Source organism: Papaver somniferum, chromosome 5 (genome assembly GCF_003573695.1).
Source record: "Papaver somniferum cultivar HN1 chromosome 5, ASM357369v1, whole genome shotgun sequence".
NCBI classification, from domain to species: domain Eukaryota; kingdom Viridiplantae; phylum Streptophyta; class Magnoliopsida; order Ranunculales; family Papaveraceae; genus Papaver; species Papaver somniferum.
In genome coordinates, this window is record NC_039362.1 from 132,196,144 (window position 1) to 132,208,998 (window position 12,855).

The following is a 12,855-nucleotide window of genomic DNA, read 5'->3' on the forward strand; positions in this document are numbered from 1 at the left end:
AACAGAAGTGAGAAGCAAAACTATTTGGCTTCACAAAAAATTAACTTTTCAACTTGTAGAAATCGTTAGAACACCTTAGTAAATAGGCGATGATATACTCCCTTTGTTTTTGGAAAAGTGATACTATCATTTTTTTCAACTTCGCCTATTTTTAGACTAAAATAAAAAAATGGATTTTATCTCTTTTCCAAAATCGGAGTGAGTACTAGATTTATTCAAGTTAGCACGCTTATAACAAAAGCGCAATATACATATAAAATTTGGAAAAAAGAGAAACTCCATTAACAACCATAGTTTGTACATTGTTGATTAACCAAAAATGCCGAAACAACATTACTGGTACAAAATTTAAATCTACTATTACAATCATAGATGACAACTCCATGACTCTCCCATTATCTGTTCAACTCAGTGCTAAGAAAAAAGACTTCAATCTTCATCTTCTCCTTTGCACATTCATATACTTGTTTGCTTTTTCTTTCTATATAAAGTATTGCCTCATTGGAAATCACTAAAACTAAATTGATGGACACATCAAAGCAAATAAAAGAATGGTAATCTATATTCAGCATTATCATCAAAAAAAAAAGCGGATCGTAATCTAGAAACAATATGCAAAACAAAGAAAGAAAAAAATATTTGTGAAGGGTTTCAATTAATGTTACAACCCCAACTTTTTTGAAAACCAATCAGAAAGATTGGCTATAACAAATCCAGCAAAAACCTGCAAGACCACATCAGTAAGGATTAATTTATCAAGTTCAAATATTGCAACATACCTGAAGTTAGCCTCGACAAATAATATTTGCCTTACGCACTTAGTACACAACATAGCATATTTCACAAGAGAAGATGTCCATACCTGAAGTGAGCCAAGTATATAGATTGCTGAATAGTGTCTGCCGTGAATTACCATATCAGCCACCATTGCAAGAGGTATCGTTAGTGACATGCCTAACGTGGCAACCAATGGCGTCGTCCAAACAACACAGAGAGCCCTGGAAGATACATAAGCTGCTGAGTAATAGAATAAAACTTGAATGGGGGCTAATAGTTAGGTGCAAAAACTTTTCGGGATCGCAGATTGCAACTCAGTAGAAGACAAGATACTGCAACGTCCTTGATGCAGTTTTCTTGTTTTCTATACAGTTGCAACACTGACACTCCATTAAAGTATTGTTGCTTGGTAATTCTAAACAAATATCAATATATCAATTTGACTATTTGTATGCATGTATTGGAAAAACAATGTTTCATTCACATACCAGAAGTAATCTGAGAGGACACTGCCAATGAAGCCATTAGCAAGAACAACCTCGTCCATTTTAAGAGAATGAGGGACTGTGAACTTCGGTTCAATCCCCAATGCAGTTAAAGGCCACACTGTTTACAAGAAAGAAAGAATATGAAGGAAATGGAAAATATATCGCATTTACTTAAGAGGATTTACAGCTGATTCTCAGTTCTCACAAGTTAATCTCACTAGTTAGTTTAGTTAGCATTTATCAGGATAAGAACAATGCACAACAAATTATAAAACAGCAGAACACAATACTAACTTGCGTTAGTCAGAGCAGAATAGCCATGTAACCAGTAAAGGTTGATGAATACATCAGCATAATGGAAAAACACAATGAAATGTATAGGATCAAGAGCTCAAGTTTACCACATATAATCTGAAATCAAGATAACCTCCATCCATGGCTAGTTGGACGTGCCAGTGATCGAGGAGAAAAAGGAGAAAATTCCATGTTGCTTTCCAACCAAGAACCAAAATAACCGCACATAATGGAATAGTAAAGGACTTTTGAGGGTGCATCTATTGGAATTACATATACTAAGATAGTCCTTTTCTATTTACGAGACCAATACAATAGTCCATTTTTTAACATTGTATAGGTCCATACAGGCCATATCCTTATATTCTCCAATTTATACCAGTGAACATCTGTGTGTGCGTGTGAGTAGTTTACGTATATGCTAACCCTTCTGAAGGAGAAGGGGATGGAAAGTAAAAGACGGTTTTCTCTAGGTAACTGAAATAATCCCCTAGCCATAAATAAATAAATAGTAGAGTCACCTGTCATGATTTCGGATCACATGAGATTAAAAAATTATAGCTCAAATCTTAAACATATGTGGTTTAGACAAGAACCTACAACGTTTTTAACTATTGACAGAAGACAAAAAGGCTTAGCTACAAGTTGAGCCTTACCGAGCCACCAAAGGGCAACAAGCGTGAAGAGCCCAACATATCCAAATAACTTCTGCACATCAACCCTTTCTCCTTCTTCCCCGCAAAACTTTTTCAGAAGGACTACAAAATTTATGTAAATGATACACATAATAAACACGATGCTTCAAAAAGGAGATAAATACATAAACCAAAAATGGAGAAAAAATGCCAACCAGTGAATAGTCCATAAGACACGGCAGAAAGCAAACCAAAAAGATCTCCCATGAGCGAACGTTTCCCGCTGCAGCCAAAGACGAAGATCAACGTTAAATTTATGATGATTAAATATATGCTAATTGAGCGACAATTTCTACTTTATTTTAATGAACAAGATAGATTCTAAACCCTGCTGTGGGTCCAACCATCCAGGTCTGAATACTTGTGCAGCCTTACACAGCACCCAATTTTTGGTTTCAAACAAGACTAGGGTATTTAAGTGACGAATTGTTTTTGGCCAATCACAGCTACCCATGATTCCATTATTATTTAAGTAAAGCGAATTCAAATATTTTCCATGTTTGTTGGCGCCGAGGAATATAAACTTACGTGGAAGAGCTTATCTCTGTTTCATCTGTTGCCCAGGTCTTTCCCAAAGTTGTCATCGCCACACCAGCCATACTGACAAATACAGCAACTACTTTCGCCATATTTAGTGAGTCTTGTCCCATAAAGGCACCAATAAACAGCGTAAACAGTCCTGAAGTCGATGACAACACCGTTGTGCTTGCAACACTTGTACGTGCAAGTGCAGCATTAGATAAATACTGCATACAATAAAAGATCATTCGTACCTCATAAGTACTTGTATAGGCAAAAGCAGGAAATTCTGATATAGTGACCGTTAAAGTATCTCACCTCTGTTACAAACCAGATAGGTGCAATGAAAAAGCCATACTTCGCGATTTCTGTTGGAGTGAGCTCTTTCTCTTTCTTCAGAATACTTTGATCCTGTTTTTGTGAAGAAACTAATGGACGTTCCTCTTCCTGGATAGAAAGGTTTATGTCACTATCCTTTCTAGATAAAGAACTCTGAAGTTCTATTTCGAAGGATTTCTGTGTCCCATTGAGACCAGCAGAGATCTTAGCAAAAATTTCTGCGTCACTACCGTTTTTAGAAGAGCGCTTTCTCAACAAGCGATATATCCAATCCTTAATAAATGATATGGGGAGGTAAACCACCATAAGAGAGGCTCCTAGATATGTCACAGCAAATGGCTGTTTATAGTCTTCATAGATGCCCTGTTGAATACACGATAGTCAGACGAAATATGGGTATAGCCATGTCACACACATACACAAATATACATATGCCACCCTGCATTTACTTGTCATGTGAAAAGGAAACAACCACGTAGAAAGAAAACATACTCTAATTACTTTGCTGTGGAAAAAAATAGAAAACAATATTAGCCTATTCTACGACCATAGATAAGCTCACTTTATTAACCCAGTTGAAGTTCTTAGGTAAAGCAACTAAACTACTAGAAACTAAAACATGAAAATGTACATACTCCTAAAGTCCCATTGTCGAAATCTAATAGCAAGAAACAACCTCGCACACACGCACACGTACAACTACATTGTATTGCAAACTTCACCGCACTCTATCAATTATCCAAATAGCTTATGGGACCGTAATTAAGTTCTCAAACCCATGTTTTTCTTACCTAAATTATTTCCATTTCCCTGATTAATACCAAGTTCCAGTACATGTTTTAGTATTTACCCTCACCTAAGGTCGGCATTCACTTGATTCTCAATGAGTTTCGATAAGAACAACAAAACAGAAAACATATACAACCAGTTTTTAACACCTAAAATCTGACTTCATCAAATCAAAAAGAATTAAGCTTCATATACTATCCATTAGTCCTTAATGTTTAAACCCTTGATTAAATTAAGACCTTATATTTACTTGCCACGTTTATAATTCAATCTAGTAACTTTGTTGTGAAACAGTAGATATAGCTTATATCTACAATCAATAGAGAAAGCTGACATTATTAACAGTAAACAGTAGACCTAAAGTTCCATTGCCGCAAATCTAACAGGAAAAAACAACCTTGCACACGCTCGCGCACACACCACTACGTTGTATGGCAAAATACCACCGCGAACCATTACCAATTATCCAAATAGCTTATGGGACAGTAAATAAGTTCCCCAACCCAAGTTCTTCTTTGCTAAATTACATCCATTTCGCAAAATATCACTAAGTTCTACCCCACCTAAGGATCGCCATTTACTTAATTCTCAATAAACAGAGAAATTTAAGTAATTTTCCAATAAAAAGCCAGTTTGAACACCTAAATCGACTTAATCAAATTCAAAAGAATTAAGCATCACATAATAATCCTCAAAATTTAAACCCTTTGTTCAAATTGATCCCCTAGTATCATATTCCAATCATACTAACCTCAATTACAACCCATATAATCTAACACATAAAGGGTTTCACTTTCTCTACCTAATCACCTCAGAATGGAAATTTTCAACTTTCAACAATCAAGAAACTATCCAATAAACAATTTAAAAGGTGAATGTGGAAAGAAGTACTAACCTGAGTAACTTCAGCAGACAAAACCCATATAATAACAACAGTTACAATCAGACTCAATCCTGCTCTATATTTCCACCCCATCACAAGAATGAAAATTCAGAGATCTGTGTCTATCTCTTTCAGATCTTCATTCTCTTCTTCCTCGCAAAAATTCCCAATCTCCACAGATCTTTGAGATTGAAACCCTTAATAATGGTTTGTTTTGATAGATATAATGATAATTAATGATCTTTTAATAATAATGGGCGTTACTGTTACGAAATCTTCTTACTTTGCTTAGGTTTCCTTCAACCTCTTGTTTCTTTCTCTCTTCTGGTTTTTTTTCCGTTGTTCTTTCATCATCACTCTGTCTTCCCATCCTGTGCCATCTGAATCATAAATCAAAAATTGATTGGTAATAATCTAACGGTTATTAATTTACAGAACATTTTCCATAAAAGGAAATTTATGTACAGCCAATAACTAACAAATCTAGAAGAATCGCAGAGAATGGATGTTGACATTGACTAAAGTCAACGCGAGTTTGTCTTCTTAGGTGAAAATCGATGTCATAGGTTAATTTATGTGATAGAGTAAGATAATTTGACTTCTGTGATAGGGAGAAGGTAATGTTCGTGGGCAAAAACGGTTTACTGGTTTTTTGGGTAAAAGTGGTGGATGAGGCAAGTGTTAGATGAAGCAAGTGCTCGATGAAGCAAATCGTTTAAGTTTTTGAACAAATGTAATGCACGGGAGTAGTTTGAGTTCAAAAGATCAATTCCTAGGACTCTGACCTAAACCAAGACAATGGTCGTTTCAGATTCAATTCGGTTATAAGGAAGGAGAAAGGTCGGTTTGTAGGGAGGGAAGCTGAGAATGTATGAAGATCAATGGAGATTACTCGATTGTGAGTGATGTGTTGAAGATGACTTCTCTGTATAAGACGAGAGAAAGTTTTTGTAAGTGCTTGATAATTCACTATCGATTGTCTTAAGTCGTTTTTAGTTGAATTATCAAGTCATAGGTTGAGGAACCTATTTATTGCAGAAGTAGTCAGCACAAGGTTCTTCTGTAAGTGGTGACGGTTGAAGGAAGTGGAAGAATGAGGAAGTGGGAATCGCGTGTAAACCAGTTCCACTTTGCGTGGGATACTTGGTTGATTAATCGTCCACTACTCCTTTTACTCCTTCAACTGCCAGCACGACTTACTCACATTTCTCATCGTGGATTTATTGCACATCCTTGTAGGCCGCTAGACCAAAACTCTAGTGAGTATCCCCCCATGTGACATGAATTGATGTCTGTAGATGGTGGATTTTCAACAAGGGCTAAATTCGTAAACTCATAATTATACGAAACTATGATTCAGCAATCAGACGTGAGTATCGAGACACGGGTCTCTCATCGAATTCTCAACAGAGTGTACTTTCTCTCAGAGTACATGTAGATATGTAGTCTCACGACTGGACAACGGCATATGTCATGAATACTGAATACTTTCAGTGATTATTTCTATATAGCATCACGAGATGGACGGATCCTAGACAGCTTGCTCTGCTAGTATAGAGCAATAACGTCTTCAGGAACAAACAACAAGTTTACCCTGACTATATAAAGGATATGACTTACCGGCAAGCTCGTATCAGGATAATTAATGTTCCTAAACAGCTTGCTCTGCTAGTATAGAGCCACAAAGTTAATTATTCCTAATTACAATCGCTCATATTCCATGGTTGAATCCACGACTGGTCCCATGGAATGACAATAACAATTGTTCTGATTCTATGATCGAATCCACAGCTCGATCTCATAGAATAGCAATAACTATATTATCTCATTACTCCGATTTCATGATCGAACCCACAACTGATCTCATAAATGGTAATAGATAAACATTAATTACTCTGATTCTATGGTCGAATCTACGATCCCATGGAATGGTAATGCTCACTTTATTATTCTGAATTCGTAGTCGAATCCTCAGTTGATCCTATGAATTAATAATAAACATCTTATTACTCAGTTTTGTGAATTATTCTCCACTGAATTCCACAATTAGTAATAAATAATCAACAACCGGGCGTCTGAGCTACCTCTAAGTAAGCCCCGATTCAAATGGTTAACGTGTATTCAACGATGATACACTAACATTCACCGCACGAACGAGTATTTCAAAAATACAACGAAACGATGAACCTATGCAAAATAGAGAAGAAAATAATAAATAATTAAAAATATTGACCAGGGCGCTGGGAGCGCGGACACACGACCGACCGTGTCGTGGTCAATCCCACGCCAGTTTTATATTTTTAATGCATTTTTATTATTTTCCATGATTTGATGAAAATCCTCTCATTTTATCAAATCTCCTTCGTCTCGAGGAAACTCCTCGGTTTCATGGTACTTCCATAAATCCATAAAAAATAATATAAAATTAAGGAAAGGAGTGTGGGGCGTGACCATTGGCCAACCGGCCATGCCTTGGTACCAACCGGCCCCACACCCACGGTTCCTTATTATTTTATTATTATTATTATTATTATTATTTCTCTAATTTCATGAAAAAACTACTGATTTCATGGTATTTTTGCACAACTCATCAAATAATAATAAAATAATATAAATTATGAAAACTTGTGGGAACGGGCCTTGGCCGGCAGGCCATGCCCTAGCCGGTCCCACACGCCACTTTGTTTTATTATTTTATTATTAGTTTTCCTTGAATTCATCAAATTCCTTGATTTCGTGGTATTTCTCTCAAATTAGGAAAAATTCCCTCAAATCATCAAAAATACCTAAAAAATATTAAAAAATTATAAAAACTCGTGGGATCGGGCCCAAGCCGGCCGTCCATGCCTCCACGGTCCCACACGCCCTTGTTTTCATTATTTTAATATTTTTTGCTTCCCTGAACTCATGAAAACTCCTTCAGTTCATGAAAATTCCCTAAATTCATCAAATTTCTCAAAATTCATGAATTTTTCATAAAATCATTATAAAATTATGGAAACTTGTGGGACCGGGCCCTAGCCGGCCGGCCATGCCTTCCACGGTCCCACACGCACTTGTTTTATTATTTTAATATCTTTTGCTTCCTTGAAGTCATGAAAACTCCTTCAATTCATGGAAACTCCCAAAATTCATCAAATTTCTCAAATTTCATGAATTTTCATAAAATCATCAAAATATTATAAAATTAAGGAAAAGGCACCACGGGACCGTGGTCATGACCAGCCGACCATGCCTTGACCACGGCGGTCCCACGCCCCCTCATTCCTTATTTTATAATTATTTTTCATCATCTCATGGTGTTTTCCTCAGTTTCGTCGAAACCCTAATTTTGGCATATTTTCTTGAATGGATGCTCAATTGCACGCCAGAAAATATCAAAATTCTCAGGACTGAGACGCGGGCGCCTTGGGGACACGAGCACGCTATCTTGACCGACCAAGATTGGCTCTTTGGCTCACGGAAGCCGGTCCCATCAATTTTCACAGTTTTGACCTAGTTTGCACAATTGCTCGTATTAGGTCCAAAACTCTCCCAAACACTTTGGATTTTCATGAAGTGATCATCAGGCGGTCACGTGACTACCCAGGGACGGTTTCATGACCCCATGGTTGGTCCCTCACTCCGTCATAATTAATTAGGTTTTCTCACCTAAGGCTCAGACGAGCATTTTCGAATAAATGATTAAACCAGCATTTAATCATTCTTTCACCAAAAAATCGTCAACTCTTCAGGAGTTCTTTGTATTTGCTCACGTGAGCATATGGACACTACATTGTTGATCCACGGTCCCATGTAGTCGCTCCCTCCTTCGTCCCATGGTTAAACTTCTGACGAACCATGAATTGATCATCAATTGATCAAATTAGGGTTTCTGAATCCAAGGATCATCATTCCAGATTCCAACCTTAATAATTTTACGACGACCTCATGGTCATTAATTTTATTAATTATGCTCGGTTCAACGACCAGTATTTTAATTAATATTTTTGGTACGCTGCCAATAATCCATCAGATGAGCAACACATGCTTAGGCGATCAAATATTCAACAATTCATCACATGAGCAACACTTGCTCAGATGATAAATATTTGCTCAAACCAAGGAATATTGGTTCAACAATCAATATTCAACAATTCATCACATGAGCAACACTTGCTCAGATGATAAATATTTGCTTAAACCAAGGAATGTTGGTTCAACAATCAACATTCAACGACTCATCGAATGAGCAATACTTGCTCACTTCATCATAAGAACTATACCTCTGTCTCATGACATGTTCAATTCATGAGTTTCAGAACATCATGTTCAACTCAACAACTACATGGACTCATCGTCCCATCAAACCACGAAGTCATCAATTGACTAACAAACCACGAGACGTTAATCGTGTCACTTGGGGGGATATCACTTAGGGTTTTGGTCTGGCGGTCTACGGCACGTGTGTTCAAACACACGATGTAATGTGAAGCAATTCGTGCAATCAGTTGAAGGAATTCACGAGGTAGTGGGTGGAAAATCGACCAAGTCTCCACAAGTTGAGCAACTGGTTTCAAACACGATCTCCACTTCCCCACTCCTTTATTCCATCAACTGTCACACTTCATGGAATCATGGTGTCTAAAATTCCAGCAATATAAATAAGTCTCTGAATCATGATTGAAGGATCAACATCATCAGTATCATCAATCTCACGTCTCATCGACAACACGAGATCATCAACTCATCAATTGAGAAACTACTCTAAATTGAGCAATTTCAATCACTCAGAGCTTATCGTATTCGGAATTCACACACCCACAATCTTTGATTACCATTGATTCCACACATTTCTCAGCTTCCCTCCTACAGATCAACGCATCCTCTCTTGTGACTGAATTTACTCTGGAACGGTCGTTGTCTTGATTTAGGCCGGAGTACTACAGATTGATCTCTCGAATCTAAAGCACCCCCTTTGCAGCGGTGCATCTGTGTGAGGTTTAACATTTTTCTCGGTTCGAGGAGTCTCCTCCGTACGGTCGTCTCCTCAATTCCTTAAAAACCAGCAAATCGTTTTTCCCCATCTACAGATTGGCGACCACAGTGGGAGATTAATCTCTCGGTTGCAATCTAACAATCTCACAAGATGGTTGGTCTTAGGACTAATTCAACTAATTCATATCAGAATATTTCAAACGGTAACATTCCTCATGTTACACCTGGCGGCATGGAAGGCAGAGGGGTCCCGACTTTGGCAGAGTTGGCTCAAATCCTAGAGGTACATACCAGGAACATGGACCTGATGAAGGAAACGATAAACCACATCCTCGACTTTCTCATCAAATTAACATCCGAGTTAGGCGGTACCTCCGCTCCATAAGTCTCAACACCGGGGACTGAAGCGTCATCTGACCCTCGAATCAACAGCTTCACCACATACGAGAAGCCAGTGGAACAAGAGGTCACACATTTGATCGAAAATATATGTGAACTCCTGCACTTATCCAGGGATCAGCGCACAGACACATTTTCAGCACTCAACCAGATAACATCCAGCGTGCAAATAACTCCACCAACACCATCAGTTGAAGAAGTCTCCCTAGTGCCTGAGCATTCGATCGACAACATATCTTTTGGAGAAGAAGATCGCATGACGGATGAAGGACAAAATCGAGCATTGTATGTCAATGGTTTCATCAAAGGCACCGAATTTAGAAGAGATCTTGTTGACACCGGTGCTTCTACCAACATTGTCACCATGAAGACTCTCAGGATGGCCAGGTTCCCACAAGGTAAAATCGTTCGCTATCCCATCCTAATGACAGGATTTGAAGGAAGTCAAAGCCATACATATGGATATGCATACATAGATTTGAGGGTGGGGCCGATTCGATCGAAAGCAAAGTTTCATGTGATCGAGCAAGAACCTGACTACCATATAATACCGGGACGCCCATGGCTCCATGATAATAAGGTGGTTCCTTCAACATACCATCAATGCATGAAGGCCCTGCTCGACAACAAGATCGTTCACTTTCCGGCTTCATCATCTCCTTATGCTCCCGTCTATGATACTGAGTTCCTTGAATCTCAAAAAGGCATCTCGGAACCTCCAAGCAGGATTCACAGTACTCCACTTCCAAGCTGGAAGACTATCGAGAAGGCTGATAACGATCCGTCATCCTCAGCTTCTAAAGTGATCAATTCACCTACTACACCGACTAAACGCCATAATGATCAAGTCTCAACTCCAGGGACAAACTTCACGACTGATCGAGACGTAGAAGGGAGAGTCATTTATCGCCGACGGAAAGATTAGCAATTAATCAAGGAGAACGATGAAAAGTCTCCCCACCATGAAGAATCATGTCAGAGTGAGCAATCACTTGAAGAAGTCCAGGATGCCCCACAACAACTAAAGGACGGCACTGACTCTACCACTGACGATCTTGAAACAATCAACATTAGGGCTGAAGACGATCCAAGGCCAATCCTGATCAGTTCAGCGCTATCACCAGAGGAGCGGACCGAGCTGGTGAAATTATTAAAAGAATATCAAGATGTCTTCACCTGGACGTACGGGTCTGGATGACAAACTCGTCACCCATCACCTGCATATCGTCCCTGGTTCCAAAGCTGTCAAACAACCGCCCATACAATTTAGACATGAAGTCGAGGAGAAAATCAAGGTCGAAATCTAGAAACTGTTGGCAGCAGGGTTCATCAAACCTATTCTTCATCCAACGTGGCTAGCAAATGTGGTACCTGTTAAGAAGAAAAATGGTCAAATCAGATGTTGTGTCGACTTCAGGAACTTGAATAAATGTTGTCCGAAGGATGATTTCCCTCTACCCAACATTGACATGCTCGTCGATGCAACCAGCGGTCACGGTATGTTCTCATTCATGGACGGCTATAGTGGGTACAACCATATCAAGATGTATAAACATGACGCCAACAAGACTGCGTTCCGTACTCCCATTGGGAATTTTCACTACACTGTGATGCCCTTTGGATTAAAGAATGCTGGTGCCACCTATCAACGATCCATGACTGCCATATTACATGACATGATGCACAAGCAAGTAGAAGACTATGTTGATGATGTGGTGGTAAAATCGAAGACTCGAGCATCTCATCTCGAAGTTCTAAGGCAGGTGTTCGAAAGGTGCAGAGAATACAAATTAAAAATGAATCCTTTAAAGTGCGTATTCGGAGTTTCTTCCGGAAAATTCTTAGGATTCCTGGTTACGGCTGAAGGGATCAAATTCGACCCCGACAAGGAAAAAGCTATTACCACCATGACTTTTCCACGTACCGTGAAGGAACTACAGAGCTTTATGGGCAAGGTAAATTATATTCGACGCTTCATTCCTGGATTAGCTCAACTCATTGCTTCGTTCACGCCTCTGTTGAAGAAAGGAACAAGCTTCACCTGGACAGCTGTTCAACAAGAAGCTTTCCATAAAATACAACAGATATTATTGTCACCGGCCGTCATGAGGTCTCCAGTGCAGGGACGAGCTCTGATTCTTTACACAGCCTCCAGTGACGTCGCCATCGGCGCACTCCTCGCTCAGGAAGATGACGAAGGCGTCGAACGACCGATTTACTACTTCACCCGTACAATGAGAGATGCTCAACTCCGATACCCAAAGGCTGAAAGGGCATGCCTGGCATTGGTACATGCAATCCAGAAGTTCAGACATTACTTACTATCTAACAGGGTCGTACTCATCTCCAAAGCTGATCCCATAAAGTTCTTGCTATCAAAGCCAGCCTTGATAGGAAGACCAGCGAAGTGGCTACTCCAGATGTCAGAATTTGACATAGCTTGCACGCCACCTAAAGCCATCAAAGGTCAAGCGGTCGCAGACTTGCTCGCTGCTTTTCCAGGGGAAGACACAACAACACTACATGAAGAAGTACCTGGCGAATTCCCAGACATCTTAGTCATCAAGGAAGAAACATGGCTTCTATACTTTGATGAATCTGCCACCCCTAGTAGTGACACCGGAGGAGCGGGCATAGTGTTGGTTTCTTCATCTGGTGAAGTTTTCTCATATTCGTTCAAGTTGGATTTCCACTG

At 39.1% G+C, this 12,855-nt stretch overlaps 1 protein-coding gene across 1 annotated transcript; it reads right to left on the reverse strand.

Moving 5' to 3' along the window:
* Nucleotides 1–259: 259 nt before the first annotated feature.
* LOC113282746 (uncharacterized transporter C405.03c-like) lies at nt 260–5,150 on the reverse strand. The gene is made up of 8 exons (XM_026531809.1): nt 4,797–5,150; nt 3,092–3,475; nt 2,783–3,000; nt 2,410–2,477; nt 2,216–2,317; nt 1,266–1,383; nt 863–998; nt 260–724 (listed from the first exon to the last, which is right to left on the reverse strand). Exons 1-8 carry the CDS (start codon nt 4,875–4,877, stop codon nt 662–664), a joined length of 1,170 nt encoding a protein of 389 aa, XP_026387594.1. The 5' UTR covers nt 4,878–5,150; the 3' UTR covers nt 260–661.
* Nucleotides 5,151–12,855: the final 7,705 nt, after the last annotated feature.